The sequence below is a fragment of the Lethenteron reissneri genome, chromosome 26, assembly GCF_015708825.2.
Source record: "Lethenteron reissneri isolate LAM-NWPU_2019-01 chromosome 26, ASM1570882v1, whole genome shotgun sequence".
Classification (NCBI taxonomy): Eukaryota; Metazoa; Chordata; class Hyperoartia; order Petromyzontiformes; family Petromyzontidae; genus Lethenteron; species Lethenteron reissneri.
In genome coordinates this window covers 7,358,773-7,386,382 of record NC_083804.1, presented here as the reverse complement: position 1 = coordinate 7,386,382, position 27,610 = coordinate 7,358,773, and the positions used below count along the sequence as shown (strand labels likewise).

Here is a 27,610-nt window from a genome sequence, read left to right as displayed (position 1 = left end):
AACCCCTAAACTCAGCCAAAACCACCCTAAACTCAGCCAAAACCCCCTAAACTGCCCAAAACCCCCCCCCCCCCCCCCCCCCCCCCCCCCCCCCCCCCCCTAAACTCAGCCCAAAAACCCCCTAAACTCAGCCCAAAACCCCCTAAACTCAGCCAAAACCCCCCTAAACTCAGCCCAAAACCCCCTAAACTCAGCCCAAAACCCCCTAAACTCAGCCCAAAACCCCCTAAACTCAGCCAAAACCCCCTAAACTCAGCCAAAACCCCCTAAACTCAGCCAAAACCCCCCTAAACTCAGCCAAAACCCCCCTAAACTCAGCCCAAAACCCCCTAAACTCAGCCCAAAACCCCCTAAACTCAGCCCAAAACCCCCCTAAACTCAGCCAAACCCCCTAAACTCAGCCAAAACCCCCTAAACTCAGCCCAAAACCCCCTAAACTCAGCCCAAAACCCCCCTAAACTCAGCCCAAAACCCCCCTAAACTCAGCCCAAAACCCCCTAAACTCAGCCAAAACCCCCCTAAACTCAGCCCAAAACCCCCCTAAACTCAGCCAAAACCCCCTAAACTCAGCCAAAACCCCCTAAACTCAGCCCAAAACCCCCTAAACTCAGCCAAAACCCCCCTAAACTCAGCCCAAAACCCCCTAAACTCAGCCCAAACCCCCCTAAACTCACCCAAAACCCCCTAAAACTCAGCCCAAAACCCCCTAAACTCAGCCCAAAACCCCCCTAAACTCAGCCAAACCCCCTAAACTCAGCCCAAAACCCCCCTAAACCTCAGCCCAAAACCCCCTAAACTCAGCCCAAAACCCCCTAAACTCAGCCAAAACCCCCTAACCTCAGCCAAAACCCCCTAAACTCAGCCCAAAACCCCCCTAAACTTCAGCCAAAAACCCCCTAAACTCAGCCCAAAACCCCCCTAAACTTAGCCAAAACCCCCTAAACTCAGCCCAAAACCCCCCTAAACTAGCCCAAAAACCCCCCTAAACTCAGCCAAAACCCCCCCTAAACTCAGCCAAAAACCCCCCTAAACTCAGCCAAACCCCCCTAAACTCAGCCAAAAACCCCCCCTAAACTCAGCCCAAAACCCCCCTAAACTCAGCCCAAAAACCCCCTAAACTCAGCCAAAACCCCCCTAAACTCAGCCAAAACCCCCTAAACTCAGCCAAAACCCCCATAAACTCAGCCAAAACCCCCTAAACTCAGCCCAAAACCCCCCTAAACTCAGCCAAAACTCCCTCAACTCAGCCCCAAAAACCCCCTAAACTCAGCCCAAAACCTCTAAACTCAGCCCAAAAACCCCCTAAACTCAGCCAAAACCCCCTGAAACAGCCAAACCCCCCTAAACTCAGCCAAAAAACCCCCCTAAACTCAGCCCCAAAACCCCCTAAACGTCAGCCCAAAACCCCCTAAACTCAGCCCCAAACCCCCTAAACTCAGCCAAACCCCCCTAAACTCAGCCAAAACCCCCCTAAACTCAGCCCAAACACCCTAAACTCAAGCCCAAAACCCCCCTAAACTCAGCCAAAACCCCCCTAAACTCAGCCAAAACCCCCCTAAACTCAGCCCAAAACCCCCTAAACTCAGCCAAAAACCCCCTAAACTCAGCCCAAAACCCCCCTAAACTCAGCCAAAACCCCCCTAAACTCAGCCAAAACCCCCCTAAACTTAGCCCAAAACCCCCTCAACTCAGCCCAAAACCCCCTAAACTCAGCCCAAAACCCCCTAAACTCAGCCCAAAACCCCCTAAACTCAGCCAAAACCCCCCTAAACTTAGCCAAAACCCCCTAAACTCAGCCCAAAACCCCCTAAACTCAGCCCAAAACCCCCTAAACTCAGCCAAAACCCCCTAAACTCAGCCAAAACCCCCCTAAACTCAGCCCAAAACCCCCTAAACTCAGCCCAAAACCCCCTAAACTCAGCCCAAAACCCCCTAAACTCAGCCAAAACCCCCTAAACTCAGCCAAAACCCCCCTAAACTCAGCCAAAACCCCCTAAACTCAGCCCAAAACCCCCTAAACTCAGCCAAAACCCCCCTAAACTTAGCCAAAAGCCCCCTTCATATCCACATCTCCAGTGTCTTCCTCCTCCCACTTCCCCCCCTCCATCTCTCCTCCCTGGCTCCTCCCCAGTCTCTTACCTATATAGCCTCTTGTTACAGCAGCTGTGTTGCCCACTTCAGCATGTTTCTTGCTGTGGTTGTCCCACCTGATGACGGACGCTTGTGTTGCGCCCGAAACGTCGTGATATATTATTCTATTTCTATCATTTTTATTATTTATTTGTATTATTTATTTCTACCTACGTCACTTTACCGAAAAAACCTAAGAGTATGAATCCTTGCAGTCACGAAAGCTTCAAATCTAGAATTCACAAATTTCCCTTGTATATAAACTGTATATATCAATTTGGTTATTTCGATAGTCACGAAGTTAGAAATAAATCACGTTTCGGGCGCAACACAATTATCTGTCATCAGGTAAATCAACCACAGAAAGGTGAAGAGACTCGATCATTCTTAACTTTGGAGCTTTCGTGACTGCAGGAATTATTCTTTGGTTCTTTCGGTAAAGTCACGTATAAAGAAAAAATAATAAATTAAATAATAACATACGCCCTTTTCGATTGCAACACAAGCAATCATCATCAGGTATAATAAAATAGCGACATAAAATCTAACCAGAAAAAATTATAGACAGACATATAAGCAGACAGATATCACCAAGATACACACAGCAGGGCAACACAGGTACAGAGAGGGGGGATCGTCTCTGTGGGGTGGCCTTAAATAGACAGAGGGGGGGCGGAGGCAGCGAGAGGGAGGGGTTAGAGACAAAATTTACATGTCAATGAGTGCAACAAAAAGGAGTGAGCAGGCTTAGGGGGAGAAAGAGACACACTAAAATTAAATAACCTAGCAAAGTATCGAAATGTTATGTAAAACGACACAGAAAGTCGGTCAACACACAATTAACGCATAGCCTGGTCGATTGCGTATTTCAAACATTGCTAAGTTAGAATTTAAGTGTGAAATTTTCAAAGAAAGACAAAACATAAAAACAAGAGGAACGGAGACAAAGCAGAACCTAAGAACGACAAAAAACGAGTGTAGACAGAAAAAAATACACTAAATAAACAGGCAGAGAGAGAGAGAATAAAAACCCAGAGAGAGAGAAAAAAGGTAAACTTGGAACTTCCCCGTAGAAGTGGTTCAATCTTAAATTTGGAGCTTTCGTGACTGCAGGAATTATTCTTTGGTTCTTTCGGTAAAGTCACGTATAAAGAAAAAATAATAAATTAAATAATAATAATAACATACGACGACAGATGTGTGAAAACCCTCCTATCGTCACGAAAGCTTCAAATCGAGATTGTATATATCAATGGGAGCCAAGCGGAGTACCAAAATGTGGTGGGAACACAAAATAAACTTTGCACTGCCATCTCCTGGTCACCTTACCGCCTGGCCGGTAGTATTCAAAACACAATCTCTGCGTGATATACACTAACCCCACATCCAACGCTGCGAGTTACAAATGTGCCACCACACCAATCATAGATATCGTCGCGATGCTGCCGTGTTCTTAAGAGATTAAAAACAATGCAATAACATTTCACGCCTATTTCTGCTCTGCATTATTTGTGGTCTCAAGGACACAGCATTGTCGAGCTTGTGAATCGTTACTGAACCTGACCCAGTCACTTAGCAGCTTATTGGGCCGACTGACACTTAAAACGTGTCGGGTGCCATTTCTGATTGAAGGTTCTCTCAATTACACGGGCAATGATTTTCTATAATCTCTTTTGGGTCTTTGTATACGCCATTTGCTCTACCCACCCAGTTTTCATTCAATGCGACCTTGGGATTGCTGCATTTTCTAGCAATTTGACAGTGTCATGAACACATAGTTACAGGGTGGGGACATTTGTTTTCATACAAGGTCTTAAAACCCCCAAAAACATTTGTTGACAATTTATGGGAAATTTAAATATAATTGGTTAACCTATTAGCTGCCAAAGTTTATAACCGTACATGCAGGTGTAGTGACATAAGAAGGGAGGGGCTGCTGGGGGCTCTGGGTTCCCGGGCGGGTCCAGACGCTTAAGCCTCTGGGCGCCAGGTTCCCAGGGGGTCCAGACGCTTAAGCCTCTGGGCGCCAGGCGTTGGGTTCCCAGGCGCTTAAGCCCTTTGGCGCCGCCAACGGGGGGGGGGGGGGCTGTGTGTGCTCTGTGGGATGTCTGGTGGCGCACACGGCCCCACCCCTCGTTGGACCAGGCATAAAAGGAGAGCTCCCTGGACGATCGGGGGCCCAGTTGTAACTCAAGACCCAAGACCCACGACCAGCCATCTGAAGACCCTGGGATGCTGTGAGAGCCAGTGGTAGGACTCTGGAACTCCCGACTCTACGACCTTGTGAGGGCGAGTTCCAGAGTGTAGCCAGAGTAGAGTATCTAGGCTGTGTACCTAGGCTGTGTACCTAGGCTGTAACAGAGTATCAGGAGTGTTGGAGAGTTGGACTGTTGGAGTACTGTTGGAGTGTTGTATTGTAATAAAGAAGTTACCTCTACAAGTGTCTACGGAACCCATTACACAGGGGTCACATCACGCTGGTTTACACTGCCGTCTACAAAAGGCATGGAAAGATAGCAAGTCAACTTTCTAACCTCTACAAATTGCTTGTCAAATGTGCTGAAAGAATATTAAGGTGCGGGAACACGACAGACACTCATTTTTAATTAGCTCATTACAAAAATAGTTGACGCGGCACATCCAAATTTGTGTTTTTATTAAAACCAGAGCAAGTAGAAACGTCACAAACACATCGCACATTCCGGTACTAATTTACATCTGAAGCCATTCTACGTGCACATTCTAGACATGATAATAGGTTTTTCCTCTTTTTTTCTGGCAACAAAACAGGTGTTAAGATGATAAAGCACCAAACTGAAACCTTTTACAAGGAATCATGTCTGCATTAACCACAATGTTTGTGGTCAGAATAAAAACAAAAAAACACTCTGATAATACATGCATTGTCCTTGAAACTGATTGGTCCACAGAGACAGCTTTCTTTTGAGCCTCGTCTCAAACAGTGTTAGACCAGAGGATGCCAAAAGGCGTACAGCCCAGAGACAATGCAAAATTCTAGATGGTGGGTCAAATCATGAGCTGCGCATGATTAGTTTTCTTATGATTCTTGAGTGGCCTGATGTCGGTGACCCTGTAAGTGAGCAGCAATCTCATCTGGGAAAACGTACAGAAGAAACAAAAGCAGGTGGTCACAATTTCAGAAGCAGCACACAGGGTACACATACAACCCGTTTTGCAATTCTAGGGCTTTAATCTTGCCAATGCATCTCACTGTTAAAAGCTTTTTGCAAATACAAAAAGGCAAAGAACAGCATCATGCAATTGAATTTTTTCATGTGAAATGTATTTTCCATTCACCCATTTGTTACGTTTTTACTCATTTCAATAGGAGCCCGGAAGAGTACAAACCACGCCGTCGGGAGGGGGCGCAGAAACTCTGTGGACAAAAGTCTCAAATCCCAAACGCAGTGCACCTCAATTTAGAGGCGGGGGAAGATTGGCCTCACTGCCCCGCCAAGTGGGTGTGTATTCTTATATGGGAAGGGGACCGAGGGAAAAATAATGTAAGGAAGAGGGTGCAGGGGAAAGAATGGGGTGGAAAAAGGAAAAGGAGCACTTAGGGAAGGAATACCTCGCACACACACACATTGGTGAACTTATCAAGCTATCAGTCCCATAGCGGTAATCGACTCACTCCCGTCCGTCCCCGGGGGAAGTGAGGCTCTGCTTGCACATCTCCACTCCCCGCTGACCTCAGCATTTGCACCTTACATTGGGCTCTGCAGAAATGGAGACCAATCTGGTCTCGAACTCCTGTTCCCTGCCATTCAGTTTGTGGCTGAAATGTTCAGTTTGCGTGAGGGCTTCAATTCACCCTACCCTATCATATGACTCTCCTGTAAGGATATGGAACCCACAATACTCGTGAACATAAATTGCACATGACCTCTGTGTTTTCTTAAAACACACACCTAACTATATTAAAACACTCCAAGACAAAATTCTCATGGCTTTAGAGAGGGTTGAGCCGTTGGTAAACACACTGGTTTCATTGGGGTACCACCAAATAATAGAAACCTAACATTGTACAAAACTAAAAAATGTCGGTACGTACCATTCACCACATGCATTATTTGGTTTATTGAGCACACGGGCATATCCTCATGAAATTCCTAACCTTTAAAAAAGCCCATCGGTAGCTACAATAGTTACCTACATTTTGGTGTGTGGGTAATCATTGTTTGTCTGACTTCTCAGTGACCGATTCAGTGACATCAAAATCAGATCAGGGTTTGACTTCTTAAAACAATTGTCACTGGAACCACCGGTTCGGAAAGCTAACTGATTATAGACAAATTGTTACTTTATCTTGGTGATGAAACAGACACCGCACTCATTAGTTTTTGTGTTTTATAAATAATTCCTTTCCCATGGTATGTAGTACAATATCTACAGCCAAATTAAGGGATAAACACAATGATTTATTATTTACCCATACAATAAGCTCCTCTAAGCCATTGTGTAGAAAAAGTGTTATTGTAGCAATTCAAGTAGTCGCCTTCAAATCTAAGTGTTAAGTATGTGATATATTCACATTCCACTGCGATTCAATTGCTACAATAATTAGCAAAACAGTAAAAAAATATTTCGTTTTTACCAGCTCATTTCTAGTGTCAGTACCATGCTGTCTTGACACATTAACCAAAACGTTATATTTTAATAAAAAACGTGCATACATTACCAATTGACTTTTGCATTCATGATTACATATGTAGTGGGTGGTCACCCATACAAGCACTATCCTGGCTCAACCCTGCTCAGTTTCCGAGATCCGGTGAGAAGTTAGGTGCCTTTTTGGGCAATTTGCTCATAGGTTCCCGAGTAAACAAAGGACATCATTTCAGGCAGACCTTACTTAGCACTCGCGATGCATTCCCGCCAGAGAAGCGACTGCTCACCGGATGCGTTTCCTCTGCACCGTGTGTTCGCGCTCAAAAGCGTTTTTTGGATTTTCGTAATCTTTTTCAGTGAACATTTCCTCAGAGACAAAGCACGCTCTCGCGAATCGTCGTTCTGCGGGGGGGTCGCGCCAAGCGAGGTCTGCCCACGTTATTAATGTAACTCGGCCAATTCCTCTTTCAGCATCACTGCCTCGTGTGCAGCCGGTCCGTACCGGCCAGCGAGGTGCTCAGCCGCGCGGTCCGTAGCGCCTTCTCCAGGCCGTTGTAGCTCGAGTGCAGCAGTGTGACCCCGAGCGAGGCCGGCAGCGACGGGTTGCTGGCGCTCAGCGAGCCCGTCCGCAGGCTCTGCAGCAAGAACGACAGAGTCTCCACCTGCTTCTCTGCACACCCACACAATAGAGTACACATTTTATGTATTATATAGAGAGCAGGGGTGTCCAAACCTTTTGCAAAGAGGGCCACATTTGATAAAGTGAAGATGCCCGGGGGCCAATAGTTCCTTTTGACATTGTTTTTACCACAAAAGTTACGTGGAAATACACACTGTTATAAAACAATTTTCATTGTCACAATTACCTTCATTTTTCAAATGACAATGTAACGAAATATAAGCCACTCAGGCAGACGTGAACAACTCTAAAAACACAAATCTGCCTTTCATTCAGTCAGATAACATTGAACAAACTGTATAGAATACCTTAAATTTCCATGAGTTAAATAGCTTTGCCTCATGAACATTTTAAACAGGAGTTATAAGTAATGCAAAGTGGTCTGTTATCATTAAACTTTAAAACAAGTGAATTTTGCCCTTGTCTTTTACACGATCTTTCAGAAAGCAATAGTTTGTCACATCTACAGGTACATAACATCAACAGTTATAACCAAATCTTATTCAAGTTTAACAAAACAAGTGCCATAAGTCCAAGTGCATTAGTGTGCTTTAGGCTTTTCACTGTTATTAGTGACAGATGTTACCGTTCAAAACACTCAATTTCAGATTGATCAAGGAACAGATAACTTGCTGATACTAATGAGAAGGGTGATACCGAGATCTAGATTTCAGTAAAGAGACCAGGTCTGGCTTGAGGGCAGTGGTTGAGATGCGTAAAATGCCACGCAAGTGGGAGTCACTCATCCTTGACCTCAATCGGTTCTTGTTTAAGTTCATGACTGAGAATGTTTGCTCACACAAATGTGGAGCCGAATAAGCTCAGCATTTTCTTAGCGAATGACCGCATTTCTTTTTTGCAGTCGCCATGGCAGAAATGACTCGAGAAGGGTTTGCGGCACGGATGCAGATCCAGATAGAATTAGAATGGTGCTGCCACCGTGTGGTGAAAAGAGGAATTACATCTTTAAAGTTTTATGATTTATAAGACCGAAGCTGCGGGCTGTATGAAATCTGACCGCGGGCCGTGAATGGCCCGCGGGCCGGACTTTGGACATGCCTGATGTAGAGCAATTCCCCAAGATTGGGATTTCATCTTGATTTTGGGTGAAAATGGTTCAATATCCAACGTACGGAAAATTCTGGTTACGGATCGTTCTCGGGAACCTAACCCTTCCTTAACCCGGGGACTGCCTGTATTTCGTTTGATTCTTCTGCCCATGCCGAGGACCGGTTTGTTGCATCTCATCCACGCTGTTCAACCACCGTACTGCAGGTCACAAGACTTCTACGCTCCGTTTCTTCCCTCACACTGCTTGACGTTGGAATTCCATCCCAGTCTCTTTTTCCCCAAGCTCTTAACTTAGCTTAATTGAAAAACACGTGTTAACTATTATCTTTTACTACTTTAATCGTGCTGTTTTTTGCTCATTGCTTGTAGTCATGGGCCTTTGCTCATAAACCTTGTGGAAAAAAATACCTCCTAATTTGTTGAAAGAATAGGCTCTTTACCATTTTCGGCAACAATAAAAGGTGTTAAGATGTTTAAACACAAAATAGACACCTTTTGCATAAAGGGTCCCATAGATATTGTTGTGAGATGTTTATAAATAATTCGACTAAAAAACTGAACATAGTCAGGAGATGAGCAATATACAACAAGATCTGCACACACAATCAACACATCACTTTTCCACCATACAAGTTTTTTTTTTTAATCCTTTATATTAAGTTCGCTTGCGTGCTTGCTTGCTTACGACCGTGCAAATCTTTCGGTCGTTTTTTAACCCCCTTCCCGTGATCCAATCGAGCTGACATTTTCCACACAGACTCGTTGTGCCAGACAATTAATGTTCGTGAAAAAAAATTCCCAAAATTTTACACTTTGTAGGCAAAAAAAATTATTTTACATATATTCAAATAGAACTCATTCATGGCTTTGGCTGAACGTCAGAGTGTAAGAGCCCAGAGCGTAACCCCTCCACAGGCCGTGGCGGAGTAGCGCAGTTGGTAGCGCCCTCGCTTCCCATGCCAAAGGTCGCGGGATCGATCCCCGCGTCCTCCACTGCCGAATATATTTTTAAATCCTTTATATTAAGTTCGCTTGCTTGCTTAGGACCGTGCAAATCTTTCGCTCGTTTTTTAACCCACTTCCCGTGATCCAATCGAGCTGACATTTTCCACACAGACTCGTTGTGTGTGACAATTAAGTTCGTGAAAAAAATTCCAAAATTTTACAGTTTAGGGAAAAAATATATATTTAATTACCAATTGCTTAATGGTGGCAGACAATCATCTGGCCCATAGGTGGCAGCCATCTCAAGCCAGAGGACGAGAGGACTCTAGCCGCCACGCATATAAAGGATTTATAGTGAAAAACTTTGGTTTTTACGGGTTTACTTGTTAGAGGGTGCGATGTGCTCTGGAGAGAAGGCAAAACTTTCAAGTCAATTGGTTTGATTCAGCTGGTCGCTAATGTACCCACCGAAGGATGGCCAATTTACAATACGTTTTAAAACGTCATTTTCACTCGTAACGATGTACTTAAAGATGTTTGTCGTTCCACTTTCAACTAAAGTGATTGTGTACGAAGCAGCACAAAGCTGCGGTTGTGATAGCACCGCAGCTTTGTGTGTTGCATGTACGTTGAACTTCTTTCGCACTGTATATAGCCAACCGTGCTCATCGTACGAGAAGCCCATTCCAGGACAAGCCATGTAAGCCGTAAACAAGCTATTCATACAGTTGTCATCATGTTTCTGCTAAAATAGGTTCTTGGCAGTGTTTACCTACCAATGTTAACAAGTCAGACAATTTAGAAAAGTTAATCTGCCGATTGACTTAAAATGACAACATTCAGGAGTTCAAGTGTTTTGGTCTGATCTTCTAATTTAGTAAACTCAAATAATTTGCATACAGGCTTTAATTACTATAAGCTCTAAGATAAACCAACCATTGCACCACAGGCTCCATGACTAATTTGATTGCAGTGAGGCTGCATTTGTCATTCACCCATTTCTGCAGGAAAATCATCTTGCATGGCGCAATACAATTGAATATGGCTACACATTTCATAAGAGTAAGCTGCATAAATTGTTGTGTTAATGGCATCAAGACAAGTACATTTTAAATGCAATCCTGATAACCCCCAAAGGCAGTGCAAACCACATGTCATGTAGGGAAACCAGCCATAAGAGAGATCACAACAATATTAAACTTGCGGTTTGTATAAATACGATTTGACATTCAGCTCTATGCTGCTTAGAACTGCTGTGGTACACATAAATACATATTGGCACTGATTGCATTTTATTATACGGATTGTCAATAGTTATGAGTGAATGCATTCGTATGGGGTGCGCATTTATACGTGGTTATAGGTTGCAGGAATTATAATGGCTACAGCCCTCATTTTTAATGACTAAAAATACACAAGCCTGTCAGTCCAGATGTTTTTCATGCGGTAAGAAATTATTCGGGAAGTCAACACAGCAGAAGCAAAATTCTGCTAAGATGAGCGTTATAAAAGGAGTGAAAATTATTGATGTTGAAATATCGCCAAGACAGTTGTGATGCATGCAGACCCTGTATGTACTGTCAGTCGACATTCCAGATGCCCTCCAGGAAATTAAATGTTTCTGCGCACTTAGTCACTTGATCCACCTGAAGTTCATCCTTGTCCAGGTCCTTGCTGCTTTCCTCCATTGGTACATCGCTGTGGCAGTAACAGAAAACAAAGCCGAAAGCGTTGGCATGTGTTCGAGTTAATTTGTGACCAAAGCATGCACATGTAGAGACCTATATTCTTTGGTTCTTTCGGTAAAGTCACGTAGATAGAATTTTTTAAATAAAAAATACACTAATTAAGACTGTAGCCTGGTTCTAAATCGGAGTGAGTGTACTGGCAGTCTATAATGTAGACTGTAGCCTGGTTAAGTTTTGAGAGTGTACTGGTAGTCTATAATGTAGACAAGCAACGGTTATCAAGCTGGGCGAGTGTACTGGCAGTCTATAATGTAGACTGTAGCCTGGTTAAGTGTTGTGAGTGTACTGGCAGTCTATAATGTAGACTGCAGCCTGGTTCTTAACCTTGGTGAGCGTTCTGGCAGTCAATAATGTAGACTGTAGCCTGGTTCTTAACCTCAGTGAGCGTTCTGGCAGTCAATAATGTAGACTGTAGCCTGGATAAGCTTGGTGAGTGTATTTTTTTATTATTATCATTTTTTCTTTTATTATTATTCACTTTATTTTTTATGTTATCATTTTTATTTTTCTATCTAAGTGACTTTACCGAAAGAACCCAAGAATATGAATTCCTGCAGTGACGAAAGATTTTAGTCAATTTATGTAGAGACCTCTTTCTCAGTCCATTGCTGGATCAGCCTTTCCATGCCATCCGGGGCGTGGGTGTTAGTCGACCGTGCTTCTCCATGCTGGTCAGTGCAAGTTGTTGAAGGTGGGGGGAGCATAGAAATACACTACAACAATGTACTTTGCTGCAGTGCCCTCTACTACCTTCAACGTTGCCTTTCAATAGCCTATAACACTTGTTTTATGCGTGGTGTTCACCCATCCAAGCCTTAGCTTCGGAGATCTGGTGAGATCGGGTGCATTCCAGGTTATATAGCTGTCAAAACATATATTTATAATAAAAAAAACTGCTCACAAGCATGTATGTTGAACTTCTTTCACACCGTACATAGCCAACCGTTGCTAATGAGAGGTGTGGGGAAAGGACAACAAAATAAATGCAAAAAACTGTTCCAAAGAAATTAGTTTTCAATCTATATTAAAAACTGAAAAGTTAAAGGGGGCATCCTAATATCAGAAGAGCATCCCAGACGGTTGCAGAAGCACATCTGAAAGCGCACAATGCAGTCACGTCTTTGTTCAGTGGTTAGCCAAAAGCCGCCGCTGCGAGGATGACCGGAGTTTGCGTGATGGTTTATGCTCCTTGACGAGATCAGCAAGGTATTGTGGTTCATTTGTGGCAAGCGCTTTGTGTGTAACGAGGGCGACCTGTCGTCACGGCACACGCACACCCACCTGGGCTGAGTCTCCGCTTGGGCCGCTGCTATCTGCCCAACGCTCTTCAGCCGCTCCTTTCGCCGCTTCTTCTTCAGCTTCCTCTTCCGCAGCTCGGCGGGCGACGGAGGCACCTGCACGCCCGACGCCTTCAGCAGCTTTATGCGCAATTTCTTCTTGATCTTGCGCTTCTTGTTCTTCGTGAGCGTCGGACCGCTGGTTGCCGCCGCCCCTTGCTTCTGCGCTCCTGCCGCAGCTGCCGCGACTGCCACCGCTACCACCGGCACGCCCGCCGCCGCCTCTACCCGCGTTCCAACCGCTGCTTTCGGCGCCCCCGCCGAGGTTGCCAGGGTCGGGGCTACTATGGCTGTGCTCGAGGGCTTGCCGATTGCTGGTGCCGATGGGGCGCCGTCGGCTGGGGCAGCATTCGGCTTTTTTTTCTTTTTCTTCTTTTTCCGCCGCTTCGCTCCGCTTTGGGTACCCCCAGTAGCAGCAGGTGCAGCAGCATCTGCAATAGCAAAGTTTAGTGCAAAGCCCAAGGAAATGTGTTTCCAGTTTTCTTAACTCCACTTGGCCAAGATCCGGTTTTAAATCCACCTGGTGTGGAGCGGTGACAAGTGATTCGTGCACTGCACTATGCACCCAATGACCTGAGTTTGATTCCAGGCTAAGGAGCAGTGGCAAGAGATATCTGAACTGGTCCTGCCCTGCCTCCCTAAACTTCACCAACCCACACTGATCAACATGGTACAGTATAGTCAAACAACCTAAAAAAAACAAGAGCAGACCTACATCAGCTCAGTGGATTGAAAATGGCTGTATTTCTCTCACCACATTACTTTAAAGTTAAAAGTTCAACCTATCAAATTTAAAACTGTTGAAGAAAGCATGCATCTGTGTGCAAAATGATCTACTCGTATTGTTTAAGATAGGTTTCTGGGCTATCTGTGAATCAATTTCAATAATTATTCAAGTTAGAAATATCTGGTTGGGTGGCACAGAGAGCACATTATACGAACAGAAAATTGCGTGTTAACTGAGCCCATTATCTCTCCAGGGTGGCTATTATAAGTACCACTGTGGGAAATACTGGTTATCCTGTGGACACACTGGTCCCTCCACTCTAGAAATAATACATTTCTACCACTAGCTCAGGGCTGCCAACAATGCAAAACCTCATTTCAGTATGGAGATGTTGTTTTTTGTTACAATGATTATCCATGTGTGAACACATTTCCGGGATCCCTATTTGACGCTAAAGAAACACCGAACATAGGAGCCTGGTTCAGCCATGCATGTCATTACGGATATTACCAGCTCATATTGCAACTTTCTATTGCATTCATGCGTTGATAAAAAAACACTTTCCTGCCAACTTTCAACACGAATAATAAGCTGCTATTCAGTCATTTTCTACGACAATACAAGAATATGGTGCCTTTCCATTATAATTACATACATAACAGTTGAGCAGGCAGGCAGTGACAATCGATGAACCACAAAACGTGATTGGCGAATCCTAACCCCTGTCATATGCTAAATTTCGCCACGCCGCACTAATGTGTGCCTGGCCATGCCTGTCCCTCAAGTGACCTCGGAAAAAAACCATGGCTGCTCAAGCTTCCCTTCCCAGCCCACAATGTGCACCTGGTACAGCGCTGACGTCGTTCATATTCTGATCGCCGTTGTTGTCTTCAGGTTGGTCTGAGAAGAATGGGATGTAGTCTGAAGGGAGCAGATCGGCACTGTGCATGTTTTCTCCCACTGGGGCCAACTGTGCAGTGCCTTCCAATTGATTATCTGCCCAGAGGGGAACACAAATCAGAACACGTTGAGTGGGGCGCTGAGAATATCTCTGCCAACACACTCGTACAGAAATTACCTACAATGTTACAAAGGGCATATTTAATTAATTCCGTGCAATGCCAAAAGCAGTGGCAGTTGGATTGTTTTTTTTAAAGTTCTCCGTTTATCATGTTGAGGACGCAGAGAAAGCTCCATTATATTGAATTATGGTCACCGCTTTTATCATTCGTCTCAAATTCCTTTTTACTTTACCTTCTCGCTGTTGCCTGCAATAAGCATTTGTAATCTACAATCAGAACCTCAAGAAATTGTCTTCAAATATTTACTCACCTACGACTGGATTCACCTCTAAAAACCTTATACGGAATCATAAATATATCATCCCCCTACTTCTCAGACTCGTCTGCAAACACTACTTTTGACTTGCTTCACTGTTATGCAGGGAAGTAAATTTTCTCAGCTGTTTTCACCATGCACTATCTTCTTATCCAGATTAGACAAGCATTGCATTGTTTTATAAACCTTTATTTTTATTCGATCGCAACCTATTATCTTCTTCTCTAGTTTATACCAAGTACTGCTGATTATGTATGGCACTCAACTAAACTGTTTTACTCAGATTATGTACGACAATTAAGGTTAACATGTATTTTTTTTAATTCTCCGCACATTTTTGGAGCTTTGTTAAATCCCATTGATTTGTAAAATCACACTGCAAAATTGAACTAATTTCCAGGCTCTTTGACTTTACATTAGTAATTTATAATTGAACAGCGACAACAAAATAAATTTCAAATGCAAGTCAAGGGTGTGTGGGTATCAACAATGGTGCTGGGCTTCGACCGAGCGTTACTCATGTGCCGCCTGTGGTAAACTGTCGGCACCCTTCACCATGCCGGCTCCGTCTGCTCACACAAGCAATTCAGTTTTTTTCTGCACAAAAGTTGTGCAATAAAACAAACTGGTCCTAACTCCACGTAAACCTGGCTGCTTCATAACAATCACCGTTAAAAACGCGCTGCTGACACGGCCAAATGTGACTAGAACCTGCAGACCACAGTTAATGAGCGTCGTAAACATGGCTGAAGGCCGAACCACATTTTTATTCCAGTAAGATTGTGAAATGGAATTGGGTTAGGACATGAGTCAATGTACTCAGTTGGTGGTTTAGACTGTTTTCTGGCCATCCATTTGGAACAAAGCAAGTACAATTTTTGTGATGTAATGGAAAGACCAGCATGGATCAGACAACAGCATTTGAGGACAATTGTCTCATCAGTTAATAAAATGGCATATGAAGCAGTTTGTCACTTGCGCACAATAGCTTCCACGCCGTCGCCCACCCTTTTTTGGCCCCTCTCTCCCGATACTTTCCATTCATTGGCTACCACATTCTGATGAGCCCCCCCCCCCTCTCCTCCCCCCTCAACTCGCTTTTAAGGGATTACATCTTGAATCATTGCCTCACTTGATGCAGCTAATCTGGCTGTGACTGTCCCACCTGATGACGGAGACTTGTGTTGCCTCCGAAACGTCGTGATCTTTATTTTATTTTATTATTTTATTAATTTTGATGTTTTACCTACGTGACTTTACCGAAAACACCTAAGAATATGATTCCTTGCAGTCACGAAAGCTTCAAGTCTAGAATGAATGCATAATTAAGTTCGCTCAAGGGGAAAGTCTAGACAACGGCTAAATCTTGCTCGACTTATTATAGATCGTTAAAAATGGCACAAGCATGGATTACATACACTATGGGGGAGAGGTGACGCCCCATGTTTAATTTGTAAAACGTTTAAATGGTATAACTTTTCACTTAACTTTTCGTGACTGCAGGAATTCACGTATCTACGCGACTTTACCGAAAGAACCAAGAATATGTATAACTTTTCACAAGGAACTTCTATTTTAATGTACTTTCTAAAATGTCAGATGTGAAAAAAGGGTCATCTTTGGAAATGTTGATTATGTAAACACCCTTTATGTCACTTGTTCACATTCAACACAAGTCACATAAATGCAAACATTTAAATTACATTCTATTATATACATTTTATAATGAAACACTCGCAATCTGAAAACAGCAAAAGGGATCAGGTCACCGCAATGCAATAGAATCGCATGGAGACTTAAATAGACCTCAATTAAAGTGAACGGTATTTACATTTATAATAGATCTCGATTAAAGTGATTGACAGTAACGCACCTCAAGGAAAGTGAATGGCTCTTCACACATTTTTATCATTGTAAAAATGATGGTCGTTTTGATATTTCTGAAACTAAGGCTGTGTTAAGAGAGGATTAAAATGAATGGAATTTATGTAGGTCCCACCAATGTTTGTAATCTTAAATACAAAATATATTGCCTTCTTATGGCGCTCTAGTGACTAAATAAAAAGCCATAATGATCATCGTTAAAAAAAGAAATGGGCGAAAGGAAATGGATATGGTTGGGGTTAAGGGTGGGGTATGGGTTACAGAACAAGCGTTCAAACACTACATCGCCACACGTTTCTTCCTCTTGTGCCCAAAGCCGTTGCCCCTCCTATCGCTCTCATGAAACTGGGTGCCTTTATCTCCCCCATAGCTTCAAGGCCTCAGGTTCGACTCCTGCACCGCCCGTCTCCAATCGATGGGTGAGAGTCTCTATTATCGGCTCCACCGCTGAGTAGCTCTGAAATGAGGGCGTCTTTTTCGACGAAGATTTCAGCCCAAATCTTAGTTATAATTCACAGGCCATTGTGAATCCACTGCTGAATGAAGGCCTTCCCCACGCATCACGGTTATGCGATTCATTTGACCATACTTCACGCTGGTAAGTGCGGGTTGAAGCGATGGCGACGCAGGGCTGGCCGTCAGTATCACTCGCCATTAAATGCGAGCCGTGACCAGGAATGGAGCTCAGGTTACCGGTGTCATCGTCCCGTGCGCGCCACCGCTCCACTTCCCACTCAATATTCGTCGGCGAGCATGATCTCGTGGCGATACGGCTCTGCACGTCCATTCTCGGAGAATTGCACTCGCGTGCTTGAAGCGTTATTCATGTTTCTCCAAACATTGCAATCGAGGTCTATTTTACACCACGGTAATGACGACTCGACGTCAGTGCAATATTTTTTATAATAGTTCCAGTTCATTTATTAGGTATAGCCCTGTGAGCCATTCGGCTCTTGAATCGGTTGCAACCGCAACAAACAAAAAACATGAACAAAAAACATCTTAAAGTGAATATGTGACTAAGTGCAAACAGAAAATCCAAGAAAAGACAGCAAAATATTGACGCAGTGACGCCCGTGCAGAGCTATCACGGTGAGCCTGCCCCCCGATTTTAAAAGTATTTAACTTCAAAGTTAGCATTCGTACAGCCCGCGCGACGCAGTGTATAGGCACATCATTACACTGCAAGAGACTTCGTTTAAGGGGTTGCGTTTTCATTCACAACATTGACGCAACGTCCGAATTGATTCATAAACTGCGACTCCGAACGAGGGCCTCAGCCTCGGCCTCGCCTGGACGTCGATACAGGGAACCCCCATCGGGCCACGCGGCGCTCGCTAGGCAACACCGAGGCTGCACTCGTGCTTTAAGGCCGCAACGCGCACCGTACGCGGCCGGGCCACTCGGGGCGTTAAATAAACCCAAAAATAAATGAAGATAAGGAGGAGAGAATTGTTTACATCGGTGGGTGAAGAGGAGTGAGAGGGGAAAGAAGAGGCAGAAGTGGTGGGTGAAGCGGGTGGAGAGAGACACGCGCAGCAACTTACCCTCCGTCTCCATGGCGCATTGGTTCTCATACGGCAAGCGACGAGGCGGCGCGACAACGCGATTCGTATTTAAAGTGGAGGCGTTTTGTTATTTAAATTCCGCGCATTTGGCAAGTGGCTGCGTAAAGCGACAAACCCAACGAGTCGCCATAGCGGTCAACACACGTGGTTTTTTTGCCCCGTGTTCTTGTGCAGGGAAATTAAATGTTTAATGTCCATACGGCGTGCAGTCGTTTTTAATACGGGCAAAAAAATGTGTTGTCTATTTGTGTTTCTCCCTTGCGATGGGACTTTGTAGGATGAACGTTGAGATTTAGAAGGGACACGGGGTGACTAATAAGGTCTGAATTGATCTGTAATAAGGTAGGCACTGATAAGGGGTTGACATGTGAGAGTGATTTACTGCTCGAGTGAGCATTGAGGCGGTGCTCATCCGTTTACAGCCCTGAGCTAGTGGCATGATTTTTTTATTTCTTAGTCTGGGGGGGGGGGGGGGGAGTCTTTCATAAATACATTCATTGTTGACTTGCCCACAAAGTGATACGGTGCTGAACTTGTTATTTTTTGACCACAGTGGGATGATGGGCTGAGTCAATCTTCCGATTAGCGATCCGCTTACTCTGCCGCGGAGCGAGCTGGCGAGACCGATTAAAAAAGAGAATATCGCCACATATGTCAATAGCTGCCCTAAGTGGAAAACGGTAACGTATGAAACATTTTACTTTTCGGGCAATGGTCCTTCAAAGTTGATCTCTTTGCAATTTAAGAACACGAGCCATTGTTCGATTTAGACGAGACGACGGAACCATGTATGGCTTAAGTGTTGTCGAAGGCGCCCAGCCAGTGAGCAAAGCTTGCGAGGATTTAAAGCGGGTTCGTAAGCGGAGCGAGTTGATGTTTCAGACCAGTCGCCATAATCGCAATATAAAAATTGTCAAAATATATGAAAAGGTAAATAAAGATTATCAAATACCCCGCCGTATCTCTTAAAAAAATACTAATTTAACACGATAAAAACAGCATCCATAAAAAATACCTAGTGCAAACAATGCACAAAAAGTGGTCGCTTATAGGCAAGTAATATTTATACTACGTCGAATTCTTTGTACATTTTGTAGTGTACTAATTCACAGACACTAGTAGGGGTATTTTTCGATTTAAAGCTTTCGTGACCGCAGGGATTCATCTTGGTTCTTTCGGTAAAGTCACGTATTTTATTACTTCCCTTCTACGTGACTTTACCGAAAGAACCAAGAAGACTAGTAGGGGTACTCTCTTTTATTCTGGCCTTCATAGCCTCAGGGGATAGCTACATACTGGGTCGGGACAGCCAACATGCTGCCAGACCCACAGCTTGAAGAGGGCCAAGATCACGACGACGACGACGACAGCACGACGAGTTCCACTCCAGATCGCAACAGCCCCGACTGATTCGGAGCTCGCCTTTTATTCTCCCCAGCGTGGCCAGACTCTGCCCTCGGCCCCGCCCCCTTCTGGATCCCCCAGAAGGCTCCGTGCCTTGCCCACAGGTCCAACTGGCAGAATGGACTTGTGCCCATAATTACATTGTCTACCAATCTCCCAGCGGCACGCGCTACAGGGACTCATTCAATGTCAATACACATTGGCAGCTAGGCAGGAATTCACTTGAAAGTAGTGATTTAAGGGGACTGATCGACGGCAATGACTGCAGACCAGGTTTTGTGGCAATATTGTTTCAGAGACTAGGGGCAGCCATCGAAAACGCTCGGTGGATTATCACATAGCAGGATCGTAAGCGGTGGTTGGTAGTTTCAGGAGGCCTTCGTCCAGGAGTCAATTGACCATGGCTGATGTTTTTATTGACGAATACCTATTTAGGAGGGCATGCGAGAAGGTGCAGCACCGCCAAGTGTAGATAAGAGGCAATTGTGGGGAACTCGGGTAAACTATGTGACATCATCGTCCGTGGTTGGTCTCTGACACTCGGTGGGACACTGCTCGCCGTGCGAGTTTACAAAAGTCTCATGACGTTGCATCTTATCCAAAACTCTACAAACGGGACGGTTGTACAACTGCGACCTCAATTCGTCACGAATAATTATCGAAATCGTCAGGAGATGTGTCGCGAATTAGTGCATGCCTATGATATGCGGGCCAAAATTTATATCTGTACCACCCAAGAGGTGGCTAACTAGTTCAATTGACTGTCCACGTGGTATTGGCCAAACATGCAAATTCGGAACCCTACTGAATAAGAGGCTTGATACTTCGAGCAATAATTATCATGACTGGGAATCCATATTTAATTTAACATAAATGCAAATAGTATGAATTGAATGAGTAGGAAAATTATTACTTTTATCATATAAAGTGGAATAATTTTTAGTAGTAGAATTTCCATATCGCTTTTTTTCCTCATTGCAGTGTCATTAAAGTAAAACAAATTATAAAAGAATTGGATACAGAATTATACCTCGTTCAAAGACATTCTGTTCCATTCACACGAGGGATGTTTTTTTCGAGGTGCTTAAATTTTTACCACAAAATAAATGCATTTAGGACACACTGAACGCTAAACACGTTTTATTTATTCCTAGAAGTGGAGTAATTTGTCTTTGAATTGGAACTCATAAACAGGTCGAGTGTAGGTGAGGGCTCTTAGTCTGGTTATTGTGTTTTTGTTATTCTATTTCTGGGCTTTTAAGCTTCAATGCATGTTCTGCTTTAATTTTGGATCCTCTGTGTTGGGAAGGTTGTTGCATACAACATCCCATTAGGGACACATTGTATTTTCAATTAGAATGAGTATTCTATGGGTCTTTCAGTAAAGCCACGTAGATAGGTGAGAGCATATGTATTCCTGCAGTCACGAAAGCTTTAAGTTAAGATTTAGAATGAGTATATTTTACTCAAATTTCGCAAATATACATTTATTCTTCTCATTTACATCTTCAATTCATTATTTTAACCAAACATTAATATTCAAATGTCTTTTTAGTAAGATACACTTTTTAAAGGAGGTATACTTTTTTCATCCATTCTATCACCATTACTCTAATAACCACAATCCACTTTTGGGTGCAGGCCTATCCACACCTTTTAGTTATGGGAATTGTTACGAATGAAAATCAATTGGACAGTTGTTTTTTCTCGTAATGAAGCACTATTTTGGGCATATCAGAAAGATATGTATGGCCTCTATGCATGGGCTTGAAGGTTGGCATGGGATAGGTGTGGTGGCGTGCAGAGAAGGCACATAGATTAACACAAGAGTTTGAATCGATCTCACTGCAGAAGCAATGCTAATTGAGCTCTACCTACAGTGGTGATGAATCATCATCAATTAGACACGTGCGTTGGCTCGAGCTTAGAGCCTAAAGTACACTTACAAAGTCGTACACATACAAAGGATAAACCAAAACAGATAGAGCCGCAAATTCATACGCAAATGCAGATCAAGAAACGGCCGTGGGGGGCACGGTTCTGAAATGGCAAGCTTTTTGAATAAGGCTCTACATTAGAAAAAAAAAACTATCAATGCACTGTCTCCGGTAAATATCAATAAAGTACGAACTTTGGGGTCTCAGTGCGAGGAGGGGAGGGGGGCGATCACCCCCATACCCTTGGATTCGCCACTGCACCTACATACGAGAAAAGTACCACAAGTTATGAAGTATGGAAGCAGTGCACGAGTGTAATACAACACTCCAGATAGGGTGGGGGGTAGTGGATCATACAGGGATCATAATTGTCATGATAAACTCACCTGCTGGACAACCGCAACACCTTTCGGATGGAGTGCGGCAAATAGGTTGTTGGTCTCAAGTACGTGTGCAGATCTTTAGTTTTCTTATTACATGTGTAGTGACTAACTCAGACGATGAGACTTGGAGGCACTTCTTTATTAACGAGCACCATCGGGATTAACACACTTAATGTTTAGTCCGTCTATTATCGGCGACGCTACTCAGCCAGGACAGTTGGTAGGCTATCTGACTAGCGGTGCCCCGAGATGGTAGAGACGGAGACGACGACGACAAGAATGGTGAAGACGACGAGAAGAATGGAGACGATGGACTTCAACAGCACGACGGAGATTCCACTCCAACAACAGCCCCGAGGTCCCCCACAGGGGCCCCTCTTATACTGTCAGCGTGGCATCACTCCGCACCGGCCACGCCCCCTTTCTGGAACCTACTAGCGGGTTCCTGGTGGGCCCATTCTGTGACCTTTCCCCACGATCCCCCTCTCGTGCATAGCCTGGCCTGCCGACGTCAGGACTGCCGTACGCCGCAGATCCCCTTTTCTTCCAGCAGCCAGCGCTATGCCACTACACATGTGTGTGATTTCCATACTTCTCTGGGCACTCTCCTTCTGCATGCAAAAAATACTTTTGATAATGGAATTGGGCAAACATTTAATGCCTTAAAATCTTGAGACTATCATGAATGAAACAATAAAGTGGAACGTCTCATTATTGCGATGAATTATACAAATTTTCAGTATTTATCTTTTTAAGAAAATGCAAAAAAATACTCTTATCTCTAATTTCACAGATAATTGGTTAATTTTGCATTCCCTTTTATCACATTAAATGTAACTGAAAACAGGAAGGTCTCATTATTGTTTGATCACGGCCATAATGCAGATGACGTAAAAAAATACGGGAATACACATGCAACACGCATGGTTAAATCACGTACATGGGACTGAACCACTGCAAATGTATATTCGCGAGAGCTGCCTGGTTCGGGGCCAGTGGGAATTGGAAGCCACATTCTACGTGTGCCCTTTGCAACCAATCCCCCTGGCCGTGTCGCCCCATTGGTTTTGCGCTGACATTTTATCTCAAGGTGCAACGTGTTTTAGTACATTTTAATGAGCATCTGGTGCGAAATTATTTGAGGGTGTGAATTTGAAATACAGTACTTATTACTTTCTCCCCAAAGCATTCGTGAAGACTTTGTCGAGCACATTTTTTCACGTAAAACTTGTGCACCTCGCTAATGAATCTCGCAGTGGCAATTAATGTGAGGGAATTGCATAGTTTGCATTAGCTTGCAGCCGGCATGTACTGTATTTTAACGATTCTGATCATGACTGGTAACTAGCCAGAAGGCAGTGATGCGGGGTAAACATTGCTCTAATCCCTGAGCACGTTTCCTCGTCAGAAGTGGAAAGGAGGCTTGGGGAATTAGACTGGAGTTGAAATAAAGCCAGATGTCATTATTTCCTCAAAATGTATCTTGTGCAAGAGAACGCTTTTATTGTCAGCCGAGGCTGACAGCTGATACCACTCCTTAAGCAAGACATTAAAAACATTAAAGTATACTTTAGTGTCCTCTTGCTTAAGTAGTGGTAAGTCGTGTTGAGTGTTTATTGCAATTTAAATTATTTATCCTTTCATTGTCAAAAAGTGTCCTTTCTGGAAAATACATATGTATAAATATTTCAAAGTCATTCTGAAAAGGTCACAACCAAGTCACCAATGAATTTACAGAACATTTTTTAAATTTGGTTTTAAATCGATGATGTTAATAGAAACATGATGAAAATTCCCAATCGGAGGATTTAAAATGTAGGACAGTTATCGACTTACGAACAGGTTCAGTTCCGGAGGCTTGTTCGTAAATCGAACGGTTAGTAAGTTAATTCTAGATTTGAAGCTTTCGTGACTGCAAAGATTCATATTCTTAGGTTTTTTTCGGTTAAGTCACGTAAGTAAAACATCAAAATAAAAAAGTAAGTTGGAACACAATAATGAAATTTATTTAAATGCATATAGGTCAGTGTCATGAAATGTGTTATGGTTAAACAAAAAAAGCATTGTTAAACTATTTAATAAGAAAGAAAAAAATTGTACATTTGCATGTAATACTGTAACAAATAGTGTATAGTAACTAAAACAAAGAATAAAGTAACGATTAGAAAAAAGAAAGCGTTGAAGTGTTGTGTAAAACTAACATTTACTGCCCGAGACTAATTCGAGAATCCAGTGAAATTGAGAGAAATACAAATAATTTTTACCGCTCTGACAGCTACAGTCTTAGTGCAGTCCTGGACGCATATTATTAAGTAATACATCTTATAACTACAATTCCTTATAAGGGAAAAACATACTAACGGATTACTAATCATTATATAATTGCAATAACCACCCCTCCCAGAGGTCTCTGATCTCGGCACCTGATGGGTTCAGTGACTGACGTCATCTTGCTCTATTGAAGACCGGAAGCCGGTTGATTGCTTCACTCTTCTGGCAAATCGCCCAATGATGCCGGTTCTAATTATGAGCGAAACGCCACGGTATTCAAATTTTTTTTTAATATTGTGGATTTACTCTCCAACGCACCGCGTGGGCTGAAGTAGTAGCTAATTGGCGCGTTGTTTACGTGACAAACCTTACTGGCCGTGTCGGGTGGTGGAGGGTTACGACACATTTATACTTACGCGATCTAACCCAACACCTTTATACTGGTAGGAACCTCCTGGTTACACCAGCCCACAGGTGATTATTGTGTCCGTCCGTCCGTCGTGCATCCAAAAATGGGAGGGGTGGGGCTGGGTGGAGAGGGGAGGGTGGGGAGGGGCTGGGTGGGGAGGGGCTGGTCACCCCGTGGTGCCCTTATAAAACTCAACGTTTAACCTACTCACGCTGGCTTGTGCCCGCCCTCACAGTCGGCCATATTTGCGGATTACACCACGCCGCCGTTGACCCTGGCCATTGACCGAGCAACCCAACGTTCCTACCAGCTCGCTCCGCAGGAATGTGTTCATGAAATAATTTACTAATGCACACGTTTCAAATTTGGCAGGTGGAATTTTGCTTTTAACGCTGTCATGCAATTTTCCCTACAGAGTCATTATAATTATGTCTCCATTTTCTGTTGTTGGTCTTGTACCACTGGTAAACATTCTAATGACACGAGCACACACAGCTGTTCAAAGGAGACAAATGAGAAACAATACTAACTACGAAGGAAAAAGCTAGACAAAAATTATTGATCATGCATTCACGTGACACTATACTAAACAATACATTCTGGAATCAAATCATGACCCCCGATTCGTGAAAATTCATCACATTTCTGTGGGGTCTTATCATTAATTGTATACTTTTTTGCAGACAACGCATTTCTGCTGAATTTTTATTATTTTTATTTATATGTAAATGTATCTTGCAGGAGTATCCTACAGTCTAAATAAACATTCTGATCACCGTAACAGCCGTGAGAGTCAGGCACTGGTACAAGACCTCAAATGAAATCAGAGAAGCACTCATAATTTTTCGCACCTTGTTGCGCTCAAAATAAGACGACGTAGAACAGGAGAGCCATCGATCGCGCGGACGCGTTTCATCTGGCATCTGGGATCAATGTTTATAGTCAGCCCAAGAGCTTTGTGATTTTTCTGCAAATGACATCATTTACAGATTTCCTTGATGTTTGGTCACCCAGCCCCTCCGGGCGTTCAATCAAGCGCTCACTGATGGCGCTCGCACAATTAGCCTAACGAGATGGCAGGAAATACTGTAAATGGATGTAGGTGCATTGGCAGCAGCAGTCGTGTAATGAAATATTATCTTCCGAGGCACCTTTGGCATGCCTCACTACCACGGCCATGTACACAGGGATAAAGCAATTGGTCTTCGCAGTAGATGGATGATGAACGGCATGCAATCCCCACTCTGTCTCTGCCTTGCTGAGGACGATTGCTTGTGTTGCGATCGAAACGTCGTGATTTTTTGTTCATTTTATTATTTTCTATCTACGTGACTTTATAATACGAATTCCTGCAGTCACGAAAGCTTTAAGTCAAGATCTTAACACCTGGTTTGTTGCCAGAATAAAGGGGAAAACCTATTCTCATATTTTGGTACTGGCAAAGGAGGTCCCATGATGGGTCAAAAGAAATTCGATTTCTCTCCAAGCAGACCAATGAGAAGAGTAACGCAGTTTTCGCTTACCACCGCATTTACGAACTCATTATCACAGATTGAGAAGAGTAACGAAGGTTTGTAACGCAGTTTTTCTACCACGGCATTTACTAAATCGTTATCAAAGATTAATTCGTGAGAAAAAAAACATTGTTAGGATTAAACAGCTGAATAAATTTGGTTAGCCAATTAATGCAGCGTATTCCATCTCTGGGGTCTAAACATTTCAGTTTTATTAGCAGGTACCAATCACTCTTCATACTGTAAGTGTGCTCCACATTTCAGGGATAACAGGTCAAAAGAAAACAAGAAGTCTCAAGCGATCCGATGAGAAGGTTAATGCAGTTTTCTTACTGTAAAATTTTACTGATTTGTTTGCATAGATGCATTAACTTAAATGTTTTAGTGGAGGATAAACAGCTGAATTACTGGAGATGGCCTGCAGCGCTGATGACAGAAGGCAAATATGAATGTGTGCTTGTTGAAGCAGTTGCAAGAAAATGTCACAGTGCATCAAGGAACTCATGGAAAGAGAAACAGCCTCTCAACCAATGCGGGAAAAAAACATCAGTGCAATTTCGCGTTCGAAATAATGCTCCTTAAACGCGTTGTACGGGAATGTTTAGACGTTCGACGTGTCACGATGGTTGGGCGTGAAATGAAAGGCAGCTTGAAATGACGCGTCTTACGCCATCGCCCTGAGTAAGGCCATGATCAATTCACTGTTGGATGAAGACATGTCGTTGCCAACCCTCGCGGCCCCACGATGCCGCCACATTCTGTCTTGTCTGCTGCAAATAGGCGACTCTCGTCACTCTGTCTCAGCGGTCGTCTTCCTCTCAGGCACGTTCCAAATTTTGGCTTCCACTCCATCGCTAGTCTCGACAACCGGCAATCGTTCCTTATAAGCGATGTGCCCAGGTCCGCTTCCTTTTCATGTCTCTACTGAGTATACGTTTTACGTGCCACGTGTTCCTTTAATTCATCCGCAGGGATCATTTGAGCCATACTTTATGGAAAAGTCTTCTCGACAACGGTGGAGTGAAGCGGATGCGGCCGTCTGGAACGCTCTTTCTTCCAATATACGGAAGCCACTGGAGCTATGCACTTTTCAATCTATATTGAAAACTAATTTCTTTAGAACTGCTTTATGTATTTTATTTTTTGTCCTTACCCCCGTACCTCCGATTAGCACGGTTGGCTATGTACGGTGCGAAATAAGTTCAACATATAGTACGTATGTGCATGCATTGCCATATGTGTTATCAGAATTGCTACAGCGTATACCAACTACAGTATAATCACCCAGGAATGTCTGTCCTTAACGCTCGTGACGTCACTCCACATCGACCAGCCCCCCTCATTAATATTCACGAGCAGGTGACGTCACCCAATATGAAGTACTCCCCCCCCTCACTAATAATCATGCGCAAGTGACGTCACTCCACATCGAACAGGTGACGTCCTCCAAATGGACACCCCCCCCCCTCCATTCATAATAATTAGCGGCTGACGTCACTCCACATGGGAGGGGGGCCGAGGCGCCTCCTCCCCCCTCCTCGGCGTCAACTTACAACCCTCACTACAAAGGCAGAACCCTCACGTCATCACGCGATTGAGACATGGAAGTAAAACGGACGTCGTGATGAACAAG

At 43.7% G+C, this 27,610-nt stretch overlaps 1 protein-coding gene across 1 annotated transcript; it reads right to left on the bottom strand.

Annotated features, from left to right (window-relative positions):
• Positions 1–4,771: 4,771 nt before the first annotated feature.
• Positions 4,772–18,083, bottom strand: LOC133347577 (uncharacterized). Its single transcript, XM_061559946.1, has 6 exons — positions 18,039–18,083; positions 14,113–14,265; positions 12,487–12,973; positions 11,087–11,155; positions 7,265–7,432; positions 4,772–5,244 (listed from the first exon to the last, which is right to left on the bottom strand). The coding sequence occupies exons 1-6, from the start codon at positions 18,049–18,051 to the stop codon at positions 5,241–5,243; spliced, it is 894 nt and encodes a 297-aa protein (XP_061415930.1). The 5' UTR covers positions 18,052–18,083; the 3' UTR covers positions 4,772–5,240.
• Positions 18,084–27,610: the final 9,527 nt, after the last annotated feature.